Source organism: Fusarium flagelliforme (genome assembly GCF_020744385.1).
Source record: "Fusarium flagelliforme strain FIESC 12 MPI-CAGE-AA-0113 chromosome Unknown B0J16scaffold_3, whole genome shotgun sequence".
Lineage (NCBI taxonomy): Eukaryota > Fungi > Ascomycota > Sordariomycetes > Hypocreales > Nectriaceae > Fusarium > Fusarium flagelliforme.
In genome coordinates, this window is record NW_025763505.1 from 3023799 (window position 1) to 3044325 (window position 20527).

At 47.8% G+C, this 20527-nt stretch overlaps 9 protein-coding genes across 9 annotated transcripts; 5 read left to right on the plus strand and 4 right to left on the minus strand.

The window, feature by feature from the left end:
* Window positions 1-210: 210 nt before the first annotated feature.
* B0J16DRAFT_382820 (ribonuclease H-like domain-containing protein) lies at window positions 211-1926 on the minus strand (the record flags this gene model as incomplete). Its single annotated transcript, XM_046131275.1, has 2 exons — window positions 211-842; window positions 894-1926. The coding sequence occupies 2 exons, from the start codon at window positions 1924-1926 to the stop codon at window positions 211-213; spliced, it is 1665 nt and encodes a 554-aa protein (XP_045984860.1).
* A 451-nt stretch (window positions 1927-2377) lies between these two features.
* B0J16DRAFT_338438 (uncharacterized protein) lies at window positions 2378-3306 on the plus strand. Its single transcript, XM_046127448.1, has 6 exons — window positions 2378-2596; window positions 2658-2714; window positions 2764-2802; window positions 2853-2880; window positions 2932-2995; window positions 3045-3306. Exons 1-6 carry the CDS (start codon window positions 2572-2574, stop codon window positions 3081-3083), a joined length of 252 nt encoding a protein of 83 aa, XP_045984861.1. The 5' UTR covers window positions 2378-2571; the 3' UTR covers window positions 3084-3306.
* Window positions 3307-3384: 78 nt separating this feature from the next.
* B0J16DRAFT_318590 (DNA-directed RNA polymerase) lies at window positions 3385-3951 on the minus strand (the record flags this gene model as incomplete). The annotated part of the gene is made up of 4 exons (XM_046125464.1): window positions 3385-3581; window positions 3634-3744; window positions 3797-3848; window positions 3883-3951. 4 exons carry the CDS (start codon window positions 3949-3951, stop codon window positions 3385-3387), a joined length of 429 nt encoding a protein of 142 aa, XP_045984862.1.
* Window positions 3952-4748: 797 nt separating this feature from the next.
* B0J16DRAFT_104934 (S-adenosyl-L-methionine-dependent methyltransferase) lies at window positions 4749-6063 on the plus strand. Its single transcript, XM_046121330.1, has one exon. The coding sequence runs from the start codon at window positions 4874-4876 to the stop codon at window positions 5939-5941; it is 1068 nt and encodes a 355-aa protein (XP_045984863.1). The 5' UTR covers window positions 4749-4873; the 3' UTR covers window positions 5942-6063.
* Window positions 6064-6627: 564 nt separating this feature from the next.
* B0J16DRAFT_104936 (peptidase family M41-domain-containing protein) lies at window positions 6628-9586 on the plus strand. The gene is made up of 2 exons (XM_046121331.1): window positions 6628-8654; window positions 8703-9586. Exons 1-2 carry the CDS (start codon window positions 6779-6781, stop codon window positions 9482-9484), a joined length of 2658 nt encoding a protein of 885 aa, XP_045984864.1. The 5' UTR covers window positions 6628-6778; the 3' UTR covers window positions 9485-9586.
* A 1418-nt stretch (window positions 9587-11004) lies between these two features.
* B0J16DRAFT_104957 (uncharacterized protein) lies at window positions 11005-11388 on the minus strand. Its single transcript, XM_046121332.1, has one exon. It carries the CDS (start codon window positions 11277-11279, stop codon window positions 11064-11066), a length of 216 nt encoding a protein of 71 aa, XP_045984865.1. The 5' UTR covers window positions 11280-11388; the 3' UTR covers window positions 11005-11063.
* On the plus strand, window positions 11028-13826 carry B0J16DRAFT_302590 (HCO3 transporter family-domain-containing protein). Its single transcript, XM_046124639.1, has 6 exons — window positions 11028-11703; window positions 11806-11954; window positions 12011-12032; window positions 12090-12155; window positions 12216-12703; window positions 12753-13826. The coding sequence occupies exons 1-6, from the start codon at window positions 11498-11500 to the stop codon at window positions 13652-13654; spliced, it is 1833 nt and encodes a 610-aa protein (XP_045984866.1). The 5' UTR covers window positions 11028-11497; the 3' UTR covers window positions 13655-13826.
* On the minus strand, window positions 13827-17645 carry B0J16DRAFT_302593 (timeless protein-domain-containing protein). The gene is made up of 3 exons (XM_046124640.1): window positions 17470-17645; window positions 15034-17410; window positions 13827-14984 (listed from the first exon to the last, which is right to left on the minus strand). The coding sequence occupies exons 1-3, from the start codon at window positions 17542-17544 to the stop codon at window positions 13975-13977; spliced, it is 3462 nt and encodes a 1153-aa protein (XP_045984867.1). The 5' UTR covers window positions 17545-17645; the 3' UTR covers window positions 13827-13974.
* Window positions 17646-17826: 181 nt separating this feature from the next.
* B0J16DRAFT_413372 (3-hydroxyacyl-CoA dehydrogenase) lies at window positions 17827-19134 on the plus strand. The gene is made up of 2 exons (XM_046133371.1): window positions 17827-18049; window positions 18108-19134. Exons 1-2 carry the CDS (start codon window positions 17921-17923, stop codon window positions 18936-18938), a joined length of 960 nt encoding a protein of 319 aa, XP_045984868.1. The 5' UTR covers window positions 17827-17920; the 3' UTR covers window positions 18939-19134.
* Window positions 19135-20527: the final 1393 nt, after the last annotated feature.

A 20527-nucleotide genomic window follows, 5' to 3' on the forward strand; every position in this document is an offset into this window, starting at 1 on the left:
AAAAGATTTGGAGGCGGAATAATTCGATCAGTTCTACATCTGATTGACAAACATTGGATTCATTTCTGCGTCCTAAGGTAGATATTCATCTTCTAAAATGCCCCGAGAGGGGGGTAAGGTTCTTCATTAAATTCGTTTCCAGTTCCAGCATCTAGGCGAACCATCAGTATTTGCCCGTATACAACCATGTATCCATAAGATCTAGACAGTCTATAGCTCTTCTTCCGACTCTTGGGCATCTTCTACTAGTGCTCGATACCTAACTCCTGACAGTGCCTGGGGAGCAAGGTGTGCCAGCACCTCATTCCTAAGCCTTGTCTTCTGGTATGGCAGCTTCTCGGCGATGATAACCTCAAGAATATAGCTCACAACCGTATTGGTCTTCAAAGGAGGGGTTCGCAGAAGAGCTGCGATAGACTCCGGTGTGAGACCTTCGTTGTTGTACCAGAGGAAATAAGTCCGCAGAGAACTGGTAGGAGCCCTCAAAACATGGACCTTGTTGCGGTATTGGGCCGTTTGGCTTTCAGCTGCGATAATACGAGGGTCTCTTGTGTCTTCGACTTTCTTTTCGGGGGGTTCTACTTCTGTAGTTCTTGATGCTGTAGGAGGTTGTGGAAGTTCATCATTTGACCCATCCAATTCGGCTTCAAAGTCAGAAATCACCTCGGAATCTCCAGACTCCGAACTAGCGTCACTTTCATCAACATCATCAGCCGTTAAAAACTTGATAGGCAAGTTCTTCTCGACAAACTCAGGCCGAGGTGGAGTTGGCTGCAGTTTCAAACGCTCCTGCTCCAGGACGTGGTATAGTTGTAGACCAACATAAGCATCCGAAGCAGAATCTGGATAGGGAGGTCAGCCGCTGCATATACCAGGCATCAAATTCGACTTACATGCTACTTGGCGTTCCGATAGACGCAGCATCCAGTTGCCAGAGCGTACATCGTCTCCTTTGAAAAGCGGGAGGCCTAGAACTTCTTGCGTTTGCGCAGCAAGATTCACCATGACCTTGTTGATTCGGTTTAGCTCCCCAGACTTTGAGTATTTGACAAGCTTGAAGAGATGAGAAAGCTCGAGAACTCCCTTGCTCTCGATGCCAAGATTATTTCTTAACCGTGTGCAGTCACCCTTGATCGAAACGCCCACCTTGGTCACGTTCTCATCTTCCATGATTTTTTTGAAGGTAGGAGCAACGAAGTCGTCCTTCGGGAAAAGAGCAATATGGAACAATCCAATGCGACTAGGGCTGGCGATTTGAATAAGGGAGACGTTTATCCGGGGATTATTGTTCTTTGGCCTGATCAACCATTCTAGATCGAAGCCGATGACCTTTTCGTCTGCAAAGTATCGCTGACAAACCCATTCCATAGTATGCTTGGAGGTGCAATAATGAACCCTGACTTTTTGCTCCTCCCCGTTTTCTTGGATATGGCGATACATCCTGTAAGACCAGAAGGACTCTTGGGAACCAGCTTGGCTCTTTCGAGCGGCTTCCCAATGGTCGACATCAATGGTGTAATCCAGGCTGGTCAAAGGAGGAGCAACAGTCTCTGTAGTGACAGTCTTGGTCGTAACAGTCTCTGTCGTAATGGTTTCTGTTGTAACAGACTCCTGCTTTGAAGGGTCGATTAAGTTTCCGTCTGTGTCTGTCGCAACTTGTGTCCCTTCAGAAATGGTTTCGGCAACTGGTAGCTCCAGTTGATCCTGCTGATCGAACCATTCCGTTGCGTGACGTTCAAACTCCTCATCGTCACTGAACTCATCAATCTCGACCGCTTCATTCCGCGCAGCCTCGGAGCTGGAGGCAGGCGTGTGAACAAAGCGAGTAATATCGAGGAAAGGATATGAAGGCTGATGTTCAGCTTTTGGGGAGAACCTGATACCGAATGCCGGATTCCAGAGACGGTTCTTGATAGTTGGAGACATATTGGAAATAAAATGAGTTCTTCATACGAGACCCTCTTGTTAGGGACATTCTTTAAATAAGAGACGATAGACATCTGACCTACCTAATACAGAGCAAGCGACGCGTTATTGTGATAGAAGGTCTTGATACACAGCGAGCTATAGATATAGACCCCTGTGAGGACAGTCTCATTGGAAGGTGAATTGATTGAAATCTAGCCAGCGTCGGAGAGCCATTGCGGCAAACGCCCATGACCCTGATACACTCACGCACGCTATGGAGACTTTGTTAGGCAACGGCGTTAATAAAGCGATCATTGATTATGGGCGTTTAGCGGGTGGCTTGGTGATGGATGGCCTGGTGGAGATGCGTGGGCAGCCTCTCAGCTCGAGCTCAAGTGCTGACTCACCTGCTCACCAAACGCGAGAGCACGTGGGGACGTACCACTTAGTGGAGCCTCTATATTCACACCTTAAGTTACCTTACCCTGGCACCGCCATAAATCCATCCCACTTTGCGATCAACTTGACGACTTCAGCCTAACTCCAGGAGAAGAGCTTGACTATTGGCTACCTCTATTTGGCATCATTTCTAAGTGTGTTTGAGTGACGGCCTTGGCAGACAGTGATTCTTTAACATCGGACTCTATCACATAAATCTTCACAATGGCTTCCCAACTGCTACCCCTCGGTGAGTACCATACAGCGAAAAACAGTTTATACTGTTTTCATGGACTGACATTATGCCATAGAGCTTATCGATAAGTGTGTCGGTTCCAGAATCTGGGTCATCATGAAGGGTGATAAGGGTGAGATGAGTGTTTGCTGTCAAAGGATGTTGTACTGATGAGCTGGCAGAATTCAGTGGAACACTTGTTGGCTTCGATGACTACGTCAGTGAGTATTTTCTACCAAATGTTGTTTAATTGGTACTGATATCTGTATAGACATGGTTCTGGAGGACGTAACTGAGTTGTACGAGCAATCCCTCAACTATCGCAATTCGAGCATTAACTAACTCAACAGTGACTACTCCGGCAACCACACCAAGCTCCCCAAGATTCTGCTGAACGGTAACAACATCTGCATGGTACGTCCTCTATAGCTGTTATCCAGGCTGAATGCTAATGTTTGTCAAGTTGATTCCCGGTGGTGAGGGCCCAGAAGGTGCTGCTTGAAGTTGTTGAAAAAGTCAAAGAAACACCGCATATATACTCAATCAACACTCACCGTGAGTATGATTCTCTGAACGGGGACCAAATTCGGCGCCGTCTACCTTGATATTGGTGCTGCAACATTGGCATCAAGAGGAAATTAGGACCGCAGTGTGCGGCTTAGGGGAATCTTAAAATATTGAGCTTATTCCAGTTTACGTCTGGCACAAAAGTAGTAATCTACAGCCCCCAAACGCCGACCGTCCATGATACCTGTTCGTTTTGATAGGCCTTAAAATATGACCGTGATGTTCAGAGACGGAACTTAGTGGCCGTTCTGCATGTTGCCCTGCTCGCCCGCTGTTGTGATTCGCCTCAGCTCCCACTCTCGTGTGAACTCCTGGTGCAACATCTCGAGTTGGTTAATAAGCTTCTCACATACTGAAGTGAAGACATCACGAGGGGTGATTGTCCCGTCCGTCTGCACCCGGATAAAAAGTTCCGGGACGTTAGGATGAGCAACTGTGATGCGGGTTAGCCAAATGTCGGACTGACAGAAATGAGGAACACGTACTCTTGTAGCCAGCCATGTAGACATTAGGGTGCATCTTGAGGTGCTCGGAGAGGAGGTTTCCGAGAGTGTGGTCTTCCTTCATGAGAACAAAGTCCGAGGTGTTGGACATGCCTGTGAGAAAATGTGAGCTTGCGAACTCCACGACCTTGCTGGAGAAACTAACCAGAGAACACCTTCTCCTCGATCTTCTTCTCACCCTCTCCGAGGAGGAAGAGCTCGAAACTATTAAGGATGTTAGCTGATGCGCACGTCGAGCAGCTCGAAATAACGTAACGGGTCGTCTTGGAGGTTAAAGTGCTTGGGGTTATTACCAGCCATAGTGAACTGTACAAACAGGAAAGGCGATGTTATTTTTGAAGGAGTGAAGGAAATGCATTGGGCTTGATGAGATATTGTTTGGGCACATCGTGTTGCTTTAGGGAGAACTGTCTGTCACTGCCACTGCCACTGGCACGGCAGTCGCAAAGGCAACAGCGACAAACCACGATGGGACTGGCATCTTATCAGACTACTGGCTAGTCTCCAGCTTTCAAGGTATGTCATGATGTGCAAATATAGACATAGACCTGAGCTTCAAATACCATTTGATAGACTGTATACAGCATAGCCCAAGTAAAGACAGGGGCTGGGCCATCAAAGACCCGGGAGTCCTTGTTTTTATATCGAATTTCGCACAAATAAGAAGTCACAGAAATCCATGAAACAAAAGCGAGAGGGACAACAAGGAAAAAGGTATAGTCTCACCGATCAGGGGCGTTCATCTTGGGTTGTTGTTCTTGATGTTAGGTAATTCGATATTTGGCGGTAAAGTGGCGATCCCAGCAAAAGGCCAAAATCGTGGACAGTCTGTCTTCTATATCAAAGATGTCGCAAGTTGAGGAGAGGAGGGAATAGCGAATATCCAAAGAGTACCGAGTTCCAAAATATTCAAAAACAGTGAAAAGTTGAATGACAACAATTTGAGAACAATGGAAACAGCGTGAAGCAGAGTTGTAACCTCCAGAGGCTCAAGCTTCAGAACGCGGAAAAGGCTAATACTCGGTTAAAGTCGCGGGCATTTACAGGGCTGATATCACTGTAGGCAGGTACCTGGTAGGTAAGCAGGCAGCCTAACAGTGAACCACCTCTCATCCGATCTCATTCATTTTCATTTTCATTTTCATTTTCTTTCTCCTCTTCCACTTCATGTCAACTGCATTCAAACTCAAAGTTGCAGGCTCAACGATGAATTTCTGTTCCAATGCCGCGCATTCAGCCGTCTTTGTTGCGGCGTGCTAATCGCCTCTCGCCGCACCTTGCAAGCCTCCTCCCGGCTTGCCGAGACCTAGCATCAGCCCAGAATGAACTACGGTGGATAAAGAGTCATGTAGATGAGACATGGTCACAGCGAAAACTGTGGCATTTGAATAATCTTTGTCGAAAAAGACGGCGCGGCGTGCCTCTTCAGTATATTCTGGGTTCTCAGCCATTTGGCGCACTCGACATCAAATGTAAACCGGGTGTTTTGATACCAAGACCAGAAACCGAAGCATATACTTTTCATCTGGCAAGCCTTGTCAAATCGGGAGAACTGCTAGGTCAACACGTAAGGAAAAGCAGACATGGAGTTAACTTGATCGACTTCTGCACAGGAACTGGCTGTATTCCTATTGGCTTCTTCTCGTCCCTTCAGCATTCAGTCGAGAACATGACTGTGAGAGGCGTCGACATCTCGCCTGTTGCTCTTCGACTCGCGCAGGAAAATATTGCACGAAATATCGAGCTTCAAACTTTGATCAAACCAACCAGAAATAAGAGGCTTGACATCACAACGGCCAATGTCTTCAGTGATAGCGACATGCAACAGCTCGCAGTGACACACTGGGACATCCTCGTATCTAACCCTCCGTATGTCTCAGAAGATGTCTGGCATCACGGACGTGGACAACTCGGATATTCAGTGCGAAAATATGAACCACGTCTCGCATTGGTACCAACTAAGGGCCTTCCTTGTCCAAGCGGATGCAACCAAGCGGATGTCTTTTATGCTCGGCTTTTGAACATCTCGGAACTCTTAAAGCCGAAGGTGGTACTGCTCGAAATTGGCGATGAGAGTCAGGCTCGTCGTGTACTGCAGCTGTACTTTGCTCATCCCATTTCACAAAGCTCGAGAGTTGAAGTTTGGCGTGACTGGCCTGATGTAGAAGGGACAGAGGATTCAGAACTGAGTGTTGAGGTTGGAGAGTCCAAGAGTGAGAGATGCCGAGTTCCAGTGAAAGGTGACGGTCGTATACGGTCTGTTTTAATTCGCCGATTGGACGAGGTTTGAGGGCAACTGCAGTCAAGACTATTTTCTGTTATTCTACTAGCTTGGGCGCCAGACATGAGTTCTATGATACATGCATTTCTTTCAGAGTCTGAACAGCATGAGGTCATGATACATCCAGTGCAAGTTGCCACAATGACTGAATTGTTTGAAAGCAATAGATATGTCCCATTTCTTATCTTACAAAGCTCAAGAAGGAAGATCAGAGAAATGGATTTTGCTATCATACAGGGTTTTGACGGAGTACCTATGAGTCGAACTCAATGGACCTCAACAGTACCCCTCCATTGACTCTACATAGATAGAATGAGACGGATGAGAAGTGTTGAATCTCAACTTGTAATATCAAACCCTCCAAGGTTTTATGATTCCCGGTAAAAACTCGATTGAATACTGGTTTACTAATATCAGATATCCAGAGGTACTGTAGGTGATAGATCCGAAAGGACCTAAGTACAGTAGGCACCCGTTCATGACGTGCCTGACTATCGTCCCTGAGGCGATTTAGCCCCGCCAGCCAATCCCCTCCCCTCATCATGTCCAGTGGACCCCGAAGTCTTGCTAACACGTGATCCTTCTTTTTTCGAGCTAAGCAACGCCTATAGACTCATCACCAGAAGCTTCCACTTGGTGGTGTCATCCAATATATCCAATTCCTTACATTGGCGCTGGACCCTTGAGTTCTCGCCGCATACGAGTGCATTTCAGTTCCAGAGTTTATTCGACAGCCTGAATTGGCTTGAGTCGTGCTACCTTATGAGATAGTACGGCGCTTCAACTACAAATATCTATTACACAACCCCGGCGGTTCCGCACTTGCGCCAGTCCTCATTACCCATCATGTCGAGACTTTTACGGCAATCGAGCCAGTTCGCACGAGTGACGAGATTGTCATCACAGCCTGCACTACGGTTATGCGCACGACCATCACTTATCACCCGATCGAATCCCGCAAAGACATCCGCCGCATTCGCCATCCGAGCCAGGACATATTCCTCGCAACCCCCACCTTCCGGCCAAGACCCCCGGTCAAATCCTGATAGAGACAACGAACATGGAAGCAAACCCCTAAATCAAAAGACAGGAAAGGATGGGATCGAGGAAGGCAAATCCGAGGCACCGAAGCCACCACCTCTGCCAGAGGGCTGGATTCACTTGAGCAAGGAGGAAATTGCCCATCTTGAAGAATTTACGGCTAGACTCCCAGAGGCTCAAAGGCCGGTGGCGAAGGACATTCTCCAGAAGCTTCAGATTGTTGGTGCTCCTACCGAAACCCGCGACCTCCTCCAAAAGCTGCGACAGAACGGCAATCTCTCAATTCTCGACAAGGGTCGATTGATGCGCTGTGTGTACCAGGTCACTGAACGCATTATTGACCTGGAGCAAAACCAAGGTCAGGATGGGCAATTCTCGTCTTTCCGTATGGATCAGGAACCCAAATCCCAGGATGGAAAGGACGGAGCCGACAAGTCAAAGCAGCAGCAGAAGGGTGGCAAGCCACCTAAGAATGAGCGCAGCGGCTGGCTCGAAGCTGTCCAGACTGGTATTGCCATTGGTGTCACTGTATGGATCGCGGAACTTTTCGCCAATCCATTCTCTGAGAAGGAGATTACTTGGCAGGAGTTCCGAAAGGCTTTCTTAGACAAGGGTTTGGTCCAGAAGCTGGTGGTCATCAATGGCTCTCAAGTCCGTGTTGAGCTTCACCCCTCTGCGACAGGAACTACTGGCGAGAACGGACAGCCTGCGAGAAAGAGCTATGTCTTTTCCATCGGATCTGTCGATTCCTTTGAGCGAAAGTTGGAGGGGGCTCAAGACCAGCTAGGTATCCCAACCTCTGAGAGAATACCTGTAAGCTACGAGGCTGGCGGCAGCACCTTCGGCAACCTCCTACTCGCTTTCGGTCCTACTCTCCTCTTCATTGGTCTGATCCTGTGGACTCAACGATCAATGGGAGGACGAGGGGGTGCTGGTGGAGGCATGTTCAACTTTGGCAAGAGCAAGGCAAAGAAATTCAACGCTGAGAGCGCCGTCAAGGTCAAGTTCGCAGACGTAGCTGGTCTCGAGGAGGCAAAGACCGAGATTATGGAGTTTGTAAGCTTCTTGAAGCAGCCCGAGAAATTTGAGAAGCTAGGTGCCAAGATTCCACGAGGCGCGATCTTGGCCGGACCTCCTGGTACTGGTAAAACGCTGCTTGCCAAGGCCACGGCTGGTGAGTCTGGAGTACCTTTCTTCAGCGTCAGCGGTTCCGAATTTGTTGAGATGTTCGTTGGTGTTGGACCTTCGCGTGTCCGAGATCTTTTCGCCGAGGGTCGCAAGAACGCTCCCTGCATCATCTTCATCGACGAGATTGATGCTATTGGCCGCGCGCGACAAGAGAGTGGAAAAGGCTTCGGTGGTAACGACGAGCGAGAAGCGACCCTAAACCAGATCCTTACTGAAATGGATGGATTCAACACTCGTGAGCAAGTGGTTGTTCTCGCCGGTACTAACCGAGCGGACATGCTCGACAAGGCCTTGATGCGACCTGGACGATTTGATCGACACATCTTCATTGATCGACCTACGATGAAGGGTCGTCAGGAAATCTTCAAGGTTTACTTGAAGAAGATTGTGACGAACGAAGACCATGAATACCTCGTCGGTCGTCTTGCAACTCTCACCCCTGGTTTCTCCGGTGCCGACATTGCCAACGTTGTCAATGAGGCTGCTCTTATTGGTAGGTTCCACAGGCTGTTTCTGATATTTCTTTTCTAACATATCCCAGCTGCCCGAGGCAATGCCGACGAGGTCAAGATGGACCATTTCGAGCGAGCTATTGAGCGAGTGATTGGAGGTCTGGAGCGCAAGTCTCTGGTACTCAAGCCCGAGGAGAAGAAGACTGTCGCTTACCACGAGGCCGGACACGCAATCTGTGGATGGTACTTGGAGCACGCTGACCCACTGCTTAAGGTGTCGATTATCCCTCGTGGACAAGGTGCTTTGGGTTATGCCCAATACTTGCCTCAAGATGCCTATCTAATGAACACTAACCAGCTCATGGACCGAATGGCCATGACAATGGGTGGTCGTGTGTCTGAAGAGCTTCACTTCCCCACTGTGACAACAGGCGCCAGTGATGACTTCAAAAAGGTCTCCCAGATGGCACGGAACATGGTAACCCAATGGGGTATGTCTGAGAAGGTGGGCCCTGTGCACTTCGAGAACGACCCCAACCGCATGCAGAAGCCTTTTGCCGAGTCCACAGCTCAGCAGATCGATTTGGAGGTTTCTCGAATCGTGGAGGAGGCCTATAAGCGCTGCAAGGACCTTTTGACAGCGAAGAAGGAGGAGGTTGGCCTCATTGCGCAGGAGCTGCTTAAGAAGGAGGTCCTCGTCCGAGACGACATGGTTCGCATCTTGGGCAAGCGACCGTTTGGTGATAACGAGGATTTCGAGAAGTACTTTGGTGGCTCTAAGCCAGAAAGCACGCCTCCCCCATTCCCTGAGGAGACCGACTCCCCCAAGGAGCCCCCTACCCCATCTCCGGCTTTCAAGAAGGTCGAGTAAGGTTGAGATAAAGCTATTCGGGCGCGCCATTGGAGAGAGCCGTTTGCGCAGCATGACCAGCAAGGGTTGGGTTTACATGTTGATGCCGGGGCTTGAAAGGAGAAGGAATGAATATCCGGGTACTTTGTGGCAGAGCGAGATTGGCCGTGGTTAGCAAAGCGACGCATTCGGATGATGCCTGGTCGCGGAAACCAGGATATTGGCTACGAAACAGTACGATAATCCGTGGAGACGGAAGGCAAGGAGAACGACGATACAGGCTCGAAGCAGCCACAGCGATGCGCGAAGAAAAAGCGGCACTCAACTCTACCAGACACTTGATCACTTCCTTTGGATTTGTTTTTTAATGTATTGTCAGCAAAAACCGTCACAACACATCTATCCGCATGAGACATCCACCCATCATTATTATCCTCATTATGTTGGTGGCCTGGAGGATAGAGGCTTGACCAACTGTGTAACATTGTACTTTAGGTGATAGAACTGTAAAAATACTTGATGACTGAATTGACGAAAACGCATTCTTTTTACTGAAAGTGATGTTTATTGATTGAAACTGGAAAAGCAAATAGAAAGGAAGGAGTGACAACCTCAAGTTGGATGCGTATGGTACAGTATGCTACTGCACTGTACTTGGGTTACCTCGCAGCTGCCAACTGTGATGATTAATGAACTGCTATTCTATTCTGCTGTGTTGATGTTGATGCTGATGCTGTAGAGATCTCGGGGAGCCGGGCTGGAGGTTGAAATCTCAACCGCTGATTGGTTTAGAAAGTTCCCAAATACGGGCCCAGAAAATTCGGGAACTTTGCTCCTGGAAATGCAGCGCAACACAACATGGTAGAAGTTACAGCAGAAAAGGGTAATAAGCTCTGTCCTTAAACAAGGATAGAAGGGCATGGACAGGGTCTAGGTCGATTGTCAAGTCCGATACCCCTGTCTACAGAGATCCGAGTCATGTTTAAACTTGCGGTCTTGATGAGATATCTGATGTTACTTGGTTACAGTGTAGTATTACTTTTACCGTTGAGTGGTGTTGTTCAATACTCTCTGTACTGTACTGCACCTAGTTACTAGACCCTGCAAACCCCCAGATTAACCAACTCTTTTATCTACTATTTGCTTTTTTATATACGATATGGTATCCGTGTACCCGGATATAAATATATCCATCGTCTGTGTATGCACATCATTTACTTGCTCATCTTTTGATTGGCCACTAGAGTGTCGGGATTGCATCACTTGGCTATGATAGGAAAACAAGAGGCTTGGAAGGGTCCTGCCGTTACATCACCCAAAGGGAAAGAAGGAAAGAAAAAAAAAGTACCTGACCTAAAGGAAAGAGCTACCTATAACAACAAAGTTACGAAGGAACGACTCGTATTCTAGCCTCTATTTTATCTCCTGGTAGAGGAATTTCTCGGGTACATACAAGCGGTATCTTTTCTTTCCTTCTTTCTTCTTCTTTGTACCTTGCGCGGAAAGATCAATGGAACTTTTTGTTTCTCTTATCAATCTTCAAAAAAAAAAAAAATCTTCTTTTCTTTTCTTCTGTGTAACACTCCTAATGCGTCTTCAATTACTCTTTATCGGCTCCTTTCAACACTGTACTGCAGTAGCAGTCACTCAATCTACAGATTGCTTCACGAATATTGGCTAAAGCAGTCGTTGACAGGGATATTGAGGTACTACAGTAGGTACAGTGCAGTACTGAATAGAGTGGAGTACAGTATCCTCCTCTCTGTGCTTTCTCCGGACCAACAAGCAGACTAAGAAAGAGACCCTTGCACCGCATCTCATCTCATCTCATCTGATTGCATCGCATCGGTGACGGTCTTGACCGATTTTATTTTATTCTGCCCTACTCTTCTTGTATACCTAACCTTGCCTTCTTTTGCCTTCTTTTCACTAAAACGCCGGCGACCCATATTAGTCCATCTCGAGTATAAGTCCCTAGACTAATTATCTAGTCTTATCAACCAACTTGTTTCAATATTTTTGTGACAAGCTATCATGGCTTCTGCCTCAGAAGGGCACGACAGAGACCGTCATCATGATATGGCTTCGTCTCAGCCAAAGAAAGGCTCTTGGTGGAAGATTCATCTCTTCCGAGGCATGATCAAAGATGTCCGCCGAAGACTACCTTACTACGTGAGTGACTGGACTGATGCCTGGGATTATCGAGTTGTCCCTGCTACTATCTACATGTACTTTGCCAAGTGAGTATCCCCATCAACCCTTCTTCCTCCTAGGGATTCCTAATATCAACGACGCATACATGACGTTTCCATGATCGCATAAACTGACCCGTCAATTCAAAGCATCTTGCCTGCGTTGGCATTCTCTCTCGACATGTTTCAAAAAACAGGCTCAAACTATGGCGTCAACGAAGTTCTTCTATCGTCTGTACTGGGGGCGGTTGTCTTTTCCCTATTTGCTGCCCAGCCGCTGGTTATTGTGGGTGTGACGGGTAATTTGACCTCTGTCCAACTGCAAAGGATCGACTGTCTAACTGCTCTATCACAGGCCCTATCACTGTCTTCAATTAGTAAGACCATCATATATACAAGAGTATGCTAAAAGGAAACTAACATGTTGTTTAAAGTACCGTCTATGATATCATGAAACCTACAGGTGTGAACTACATCGGTTTCATGTGCTGGATTGGCATGTAAGCAACTTATACACTGACTTGTTCTTCGCAATTAAGACTATATACTGACTCTATCAGATGGTCCCTCATCCTTCACTGGATCCTCGCCATAACAAACTCTTGTAACTGGCTTCGATGGGTTACGCGTTTCCCCTGCGACATCTTCGGTTTCTACGTCGCCTTCATTTACCTCCAGAAGGGAATACAAGTTCTCGAACACCTCGGTAGAGGCCAAGAGTTCTACCTTTCTATCGTCGCAGCTCTTCTTGTCTTCATGGTCGCATATATCTGTGGCGAACTAGGCGGCAGCAGCCTTTTTCGACATCCCCTACGCATCTTTTTGAAGGACTATGGCACACCGTTGACCATCATTTTCTTCACCGGTTTTGTTCATATCGGCCGTATGCAGGAGGTCGATCTTGAGGTTTTGCCAACTGGTATCGCTTTTGAGCCGACGAGTGGTCGAGATTGGCTTGTCAACTTCTGGGATCTAAGCGTAGGCGATATCTTCCTAGCGTTGCCTTTTGCAGTCCTCCTAACCATTCTCTTCTGGTTTGACCATAACGGTATGTTTAGCAACATCAACTTACTTACGATCACAGCTAACAAAAACAGTTTCTTCACTTATCGCCCAGGGTAGCGAATTTCCCTTACGCAAACCTGCTGGTTTTCACTGGGATGTTTTCCTTCTTGGATTGACAACCGGTGTTGCTGGCATTCTCGGTCTGCCATTTCCCAATGGTCTTATCCCTCAAGCTCCCTTCCACACTGAATCCCTCTGCGTCACTAAAGCCGTCAAGGAGGATGATTCAGACGGCAGCCCAGGAGATGGTGGCTACTCTTTTGAAGCTACACATGTCGTTGAGCAACGTGTTTCCAACATTGCTCAAGGTTTGTTAACACTAGGCACTATGACCGGTCCTCTTCTTGTGGTTCTTCACCTCATCCCTCACGGTGTGCTTGCAGGCTTGTTCTTTATCATGGGTGTCCAAGCTCTCGAGGGCAACGGTATAACCGCCAAGCTCGTTTTCCTCGCTAAAGACCGCGCCCTTACGCCTGCATCTAGCCCTTTGCTGCGGGTCCGTCGACGTGCAGCTATCTGGTACTTCGTCCTCATAGAGCTCATTAGCTTCGGCGCCACTTTCGCCATCACACAGACTGTTGCCGCTGTGGGCTTCCCAGTCTTTATCTTCGCTCTTATCCCGATACGTGCTCTTGTTCTCCCTAGAATCTTCTCTGCTGAAGAGCTCTCTCTTCTCGATGAGCCTACGGCCTCCGACTTCATCATGGAGGGTATCGGCGGTTCTTGGGGTGGCAAAGACGAGGAGAAACCCGTGTCGCAACAGGGAGTTCCTCATGGGCGATCCGAGAACCACGATAGTGTCCTCGCGCGTTCTGGAGCACAGAGCAAGAGCCAGGAGGATCTTGCGGAGCTGGGACAAGTGCAATCTGGACGAAGTACAGGAACCAGAAGAAGGAGCTTAGACAGGCGACCACAACGACACTCGGACGTATAGATTATCTTACGAACTTTCACGTATATAAAAGGCGAGTTAGCTGCATAAAAGTCGGAGAGAGCATAATAATGGATTTTCAATCGCACAAGCTGGGTAGCATCATACATTAGCGAGTAGCCAGACATCAGACAGAGATAGCATATTTGTTTACAATACTATTCTGATAGTCACGATAAGATCGCCTTGTTCTGTTAGTCTATTGATCTCTAGGAAAGTCCGATGGTATCGTTCATTAATCTATATAAACACATTCAATGCCGCATATGTTTTATCTGTAACACAAGCCACTCAAACGCCATTATCCTCTTATATGCTAACCACTATTCATCATCGCTATCCACGACAAATCCACCCCGGACTCGAGGTCTTCGGGTGACCACAGGTATTTCTTCATCCTCGTCATCTTGCCCCTTATTGTCCGTTCCACCCATTTCCTTATCTTCACCAGGTTGCGCTTTCTCCTCGCTGAGACGTCTTCTCTTTCGACTTTCTCCATCACTACCGTCTGGCAATGCATCGTCCATCTCTTCATCCTCCTCTTCCGGGAGAGTACCGTTCATTGCCCTGCGAATGAAGGATGTGGAATCGTCGTCATCGTCTGTACTAGCAGCTTCGTCTTCTTCATCACTTGATGAGCTGTCTGTGACTGTAGCTGCACGCTTTTTAGTAGTCTTTTTGGTGGTCTTTTTGGTAGCCTTTTTTGCTGCAGGCTCCTTGTCCGCAGCAAGACTTTCGGCAAGCAATCTGACCGGGGCACGTTTTGCTTGCTCACGCTCTCGAGCGAAAAAGGCTGCCTCGGCCTCGGAGTCACTTTCATCGTCTGACTTCGTGATATGTGCCCTTGATTTGGCTGCCCGGTTTTTCTTCTCTATGTGCGCTTTGCGCCTCCGTTCCCGCTTCTCTTCCTTTTCTTCTTCAGTAAGCTCTTTGCCGGGTTTCCTCTTCTTACTCGACTTCTTGGGTCCCTCATTGTCGTCGATAACTTTGCGCGCTGTAGGGCCGCTCATTGTGTAATCTCCGTGATCAGCAACATCATCCTCGTCGTCGTCGTCAAAGGCTGCTCTCTGGCGTGGAGCAGTTTTGCGCTTTAGCTGGTGCTCAGCGAGAACCCCCTCCTCGAATGTCGGTGGGTTGAACTCGGCTTGATTGATATAGTGGATGCCGTCTTTGAGAACGTCGGCCGATACCTCTGCAGGTATGGTCCAAAGAGATTCAGGGGTCTCATCTGAAGATGTGCCTAGAAGCTTGATACCTACAAGGTTCATTAGAAGTCGCATATGGGAGTTCTTGAACATGGCAGTCTGGCGGTCCTTGTCATCCGGACGAACAACTGAGATTTGTTAGTAAATGAAGCATCATGGGCTGTTCAGGTAGCTTACAGAAGGTAGGGGGCAACTTCGGACCAGACTCCGCCGGCTGTTCTTCTGAATCATCTTGCGGAGGTTCGATTGAGGCCCTTGCCTCCTCAGCTGCTGCAAAGGCTCGACGTTCAGTCTCGGCCTCAGCAAGAATCTTCTTGATCCAAGAAATATGATCTGCCTGGTTCTTGTCTAGCATCGCGCCCACCACGATGGCAATTTGACGATCCAACTCTTCAGTATTCTTAAATGTCAACTCAGGCGCAGGCTTGGTTCTGCTGGCTGCAGTGACCGTTTGTCTTTCAAAACCGTACTCGAGGAAGAAAGCAGTGCTTCCCGTCTTGCTGAAAAGCATCTCCACGAGAAGCTCGGGGCGCTGTTCAAGCTTTTTGAAGCATTTTCGGAGAATTTGCTTCACTAGCTCCTCCCACTCCTTGAACATGCTTGAGGATTTGTCAAGCGCAGACTGGCCCTTGATCATGTTGTAGAAAAGGTGAATGATGTCCACACGGAACAACATTACACTAGCTTCTGACTTGAAAGCTATACGATAGAAGTATCGGTGAGCACGCTTCAGTTGTGCATCGGTCAGATCCTGGTAGTATTTCGTAAAAGTAACGAATGTGTCAACTACAGGCTGAGGCGCGAAACGGTTGGCAAACCGACTGAAATCGAATTTGCGTTCTTTGTTGGTCTTCTCAGCAGATGCAGCATCGTCATCCGACCCGTCATTCTCGTCGTTATCATTTTCTACACCTGCAGCATTCTGCGCTGCCTTTTTCTTCCGCCGGGTACGCTGCTTCGAACGAATTTGCATGTCGATATTCTGTTTGGAGTAGGCTTCGAGGATACGAAGAAAGTGATGAACGAGTTCTGTTGCGGCGTCAAGATAGTCGAAGCCTTGGTCCTTGTAGTCCCTAATGATTTTGGCAATTGCGTCGTGAGTTTCTTCTTCGTAGAACAGACGGCTGAGCACGTTCTCGGCAATCTCTTCGTCGTCTTCATTACCCGACTGAGACATCTCCTGGACTGTGAGAAGGATCTGGGTGAAACAGCGCATGACGGCTGTTAATTCGTACCAGTCCTTCATCCCAATTGACTCATGCAGGGCTTTGGTAAGAGTAATGAACATTTCCTGGTTAAGAACGCCTGCGATAAGATTGAAACTGCTGACCTCCTCGCTCGTGTTCTTTCCTGACTGTTTCTTTGCCTTTCGTCTCATACGCTCAGCTTCTAGGAACCATGATACAAGGTAGAAGAACTGGCGGCGGTGAAATGGCATCACATGTGGCGCTTCTCTGTCGATTGTCTTGCGGACGTGTTGGAACAGGGGGTTGAAACCCGCGTCGAGAAATTCTTCCACAAATGTTCGCAGCTGATCATAGGCACGAGAATTGAGCTTGGCTGGTAATCCAAGATCTTTGTCGTCTTTGGCAGCTTTGCGTGGGCGGCGAGGAGGTCGATAGGTCTTTGAACTGTCCATCTTCTGATTTCGCAACGACGCATCGGCCAAAGCATCTTGCCCTGATAACGACGACATTTTACCATCGTCTCGCTTCACCCAGATCATGGTGCCAAATCGGTTATGACGAGTCGGCCCCTTGCGGTTGTATGCGTTCAGCATAGATTGTTCCTTGTTCATCATACTGGCTAGCTCTCCAGCCTTGGCCTTGCTCAGCTGATTCTCGTTCATGAAGAGCTTTTCCGAGTCCACTTGCTTTACAAGGTGGTATATAATCTCCATGACGGTCGTATCTTCGGTTCGGAAATCCTCTCCCATGTTGGAAGCCAGGGTCAAGAGCACGAGGAAGATATCTTGGTATGAGAAGGCGTCGATAGTAGCGGATCGCGATATTTGGGACTCGTCTCCTTCGTATTTGACATCGGGCGGAGGCTCTATCATGGCAACGTTACGGAGGAAGAACAAAACAAGCTTGATGATGCCTTGATCACGTTGTGTTCGATCGCCAATTGGGATTGCCATGGAAGGGAGTGCCACTCGTACAGCTGTATGAAGTATACGAGCTCCATCGTAGTTGATGATATCTCTCTTGTATCGGACCTGCGCCAACTGCAAGACGGGCATATGACGATGGTGGTTTACCGTCATGCGCTCCCTGTCTTTTTCCATGGGCCATGTAAGAGGGACCATCAGTTCGAAGCAAGCAAGAGCTATTCGAGCCTTGAATTTGCTGTCTGTAGCGTTCTCGGGCCATGTCGCAAGAATGGGGAGCAAGTCACCCTCGATCAGATTCGCTTCGTAGATGCATCGGGCAACATCCATGCGGTTCGTCTTTTCATCGTAGAATCGAATCCATCGTTTAAGATCACGCAGAACCTCGAGAGCGTCGTCTCCGAGTTGGTAGCGGCCATCGTCGTCGGCACTGACACCTCCAAGCTGTAATTGAGTGTAAGAAGGTTGACTTTCCAGACGTGGGACTTTAGGGGGAGACTTACAGCAGAGACAAGACTGGTGATGTGCGCTCGCACTTCAGGGTGCACAATATCTGTTGAGCCGTCTGCCAACTCCATAATTGCGTTTCGGTAACAGCAACAGACTAGGAATTGTCTGTCTCTATTCACATGTCATGTCGTGGGGTTGTGCTGCCTCGACAACAGAGAAAACACCAGTCCCACCATTACTTTACGACGCGCTTAGACGCGTCTCGTCGAGCGTGTTCAATTAACGCGGGTATGCGATAAGGGGTGATAAGATACGATAAGATAAGATCTATCTGTCGGTAATTGATGTTCGGGGCCGAGGTTACCCGCAATATGATGGCATGAGCCGTTCGGCGTCGGCGTCGGCGTATTCACTAACGTCCCCATGGGGAACTTATTAGAAGTAGCATCGATCGAATTCTGTTAACTCTAGATTCACAAATTCTTCCAAAAAGAAAAGGAGAAAATGGCTGCCTCAATTCTTCGAATGCGCTCCTTAGCAGCTTCGCGCCAAGTGCGCTGCTTCAGCTCTACACCTCGTCAATATGCTGCTACAGAGGTCAAGAAGCTTGGTGTCATCGGCGCTGGTCAGATGGTAAGTTGCATGTGAAAGACGTTGACCAAAGAAATTTAATTAACAAACCTCACAATAGGGTCTGGGTATTGCTCTCGTTGCCGCTCAAAGGGCGCAGGTTCCTGTCACCTTGATCGATACCACAGACAAGGCTTTGGAAAAGGGCATTGCATTTGCCGAGAAGCTCCTAGCAAAGGATGTCTCCAAGTCAAGAATCACTCAGGAGCAGGCTGATAAGGCACGCTCTCTCCTTACTACCAGCACCAAGATGGAGGATCTGTCTTCTGCGGACATTGTTATCGAGGCTGTTCCTGAGCTGCCCAACCTCAAGTTCGACATCTTCAGCAAGCTAGCTCAGATCTGCCCCAAGCATGCCGTTCTTGCTACAAACACTTCTTCCATCTCCATCACTCGTATTGCCGCTGCAACAACTACGGATCCTACCGACACTTCCGCCTCATCCCGTGTTGTATCTACTCACTTCATGAACCCTGTCCCTGTGCAAAAGGGTGTTGAGATTATCAGTGGTCTGCAGACCAGCCAGGACACTCTCGACACTGCCATTGAGTTCTGCAAGCGCATGGGCAAGATCACTTCCGTATCCGCCGACTCTCCTGGCTTCCTCGCCAACCGTATCCTTATGCCTTACATCAACGAGGCTGTCATCTGTCTGGAGACTGGCGTTGGAGACCGTGACTCGATCGATGCTATTATGAAGAATGGCACAAATGTTCCCATGGGTCCTCTTCAGCTTGCTGATTTTATTGGCCTGGACACATGTCTTTCCATCATGAAGGTTCTGTACGAGGAGACAGCTGATTCCAAGTACAGACCGAGTGTACTTTTGAAGAACATGGTCAACGCTGGATGGTATGGAAAGAAGAGTGGCAAAGGCTTCTACGACTATTAGATCCGGCATGTATGTATGTTCTATCGATACTGAGCAGTCGATTTGGTTATAAAATCGATATCAGAACTGATATACCCTACCCTACATAAAAGTCCAAGAAATCTAAAAATAAAAAACAATTCAGCAAACATTTAATCTAGCCGAAATGAAACTTTATTAGAAGCAATCTTGAAATTTAATAACTACGTGATTATTGTCGAAAGCTTATCGCGCGTCTTGGATTAAGTGATACTGTCGTAGATGATCCAAGGCTCTGGTTTCTTCACTGATGCCCACATCAATTTTATCACCACTCAGTCTAGCATCGGGCTCTAAAACATACTCAACTCTGAGTTAAGCCTTGAGGCGTGTTCGTTTATCTTCACCGCTTGTATTAGTTCCGTGGAACCCATGGCCCTTGCTGGAGAAGATACCTCGATCGACCAAGCTTTCCATGAAACTCGCACCAACAAGATGTTGCATCATCTGACCATCAATTGAAATGTCCGACACTGGATATAGATGGGAAATAATGCAAGGAGTATCTCTATTCCCTGTTGCTATGCAATCTAACCATGAACCTATGGTTCAAGAACTGTGAACTCCATCTAGAGAAGACTCAACGCACAATTCAGGTGCAGGTGCAGGTGCAGGTGAAGCTGAACGTACAATTCAGGTACAGGTGAATAGAATTATAGTAAAGCAAAGTAGTCTATGGTGTGAGAATACGACGGGAATAGCTTAGTACCAACCCGGTTCTTCTTTGCAGTCACCAGTGAGTCACCCTATCTTTGTTGGGACTAGATGTCATCCTTTACTTTCCTTGATGACAATAAGACCGACCTACTTTCTTCATCATAATCCTCACTATGCTGAAACGAGTAAAACAATCGCTGTGATGTGGAGGAAACAATCCAGGCTCCTGTTTTAGTATCAAATATTATTAGTTAGTTAATTAATTAACTACCCACAAGGAGAGGAGGCTAAAAGATCAAAGCTCGAAACAAGCACAACCAAAGTCCGAGTCACATCATTCAACCGCACCGACATTTTTCTTTAAGTCTGAAACCGTCCGTTCGTTTGTGCCCGGCTGATATTTCCACTCCTCACTCTGGATCGTTCCTGTTGTTTTGTTTCGTGTTGTATTTCTGTATATTGGCGGCTTCGTGACTGGACTGTGCGAAGCTAGGAGACTCTTAGTACCATCATATATCTTCGGATCGACCGAGAAGCGCAGACATTTCTTGTATTGGATGAAGCTATTTACTGATAGGGTTAGCAAATCGTCTAGAGCAAGGAGGAGGGTGGAAGAAGGAAGGATGTTTAGCAATATAGTATCCCCACAAGGCCAGAGGACGAGATGGGGGTTTTGGGTCGACAAGCCTGAGCCTCTTCCTTGACTCTATGTACTGTCTGTATGATAACCCAACCCTCAGCTCCAGGAACTCTCAAGTAATTCTGTTGATCTTTATGAGGTAAGAGGTAGTGTAACCAGGCTCAGTCGTCTGTTACCGAAGCGCCTACACAAGGAAAGCTTGCGAGTTGCGAAAAAAATTTGCAGCTCCAGATATTCATATCGATCCAATGAGGACATCTCTGTGTTAGTAGCA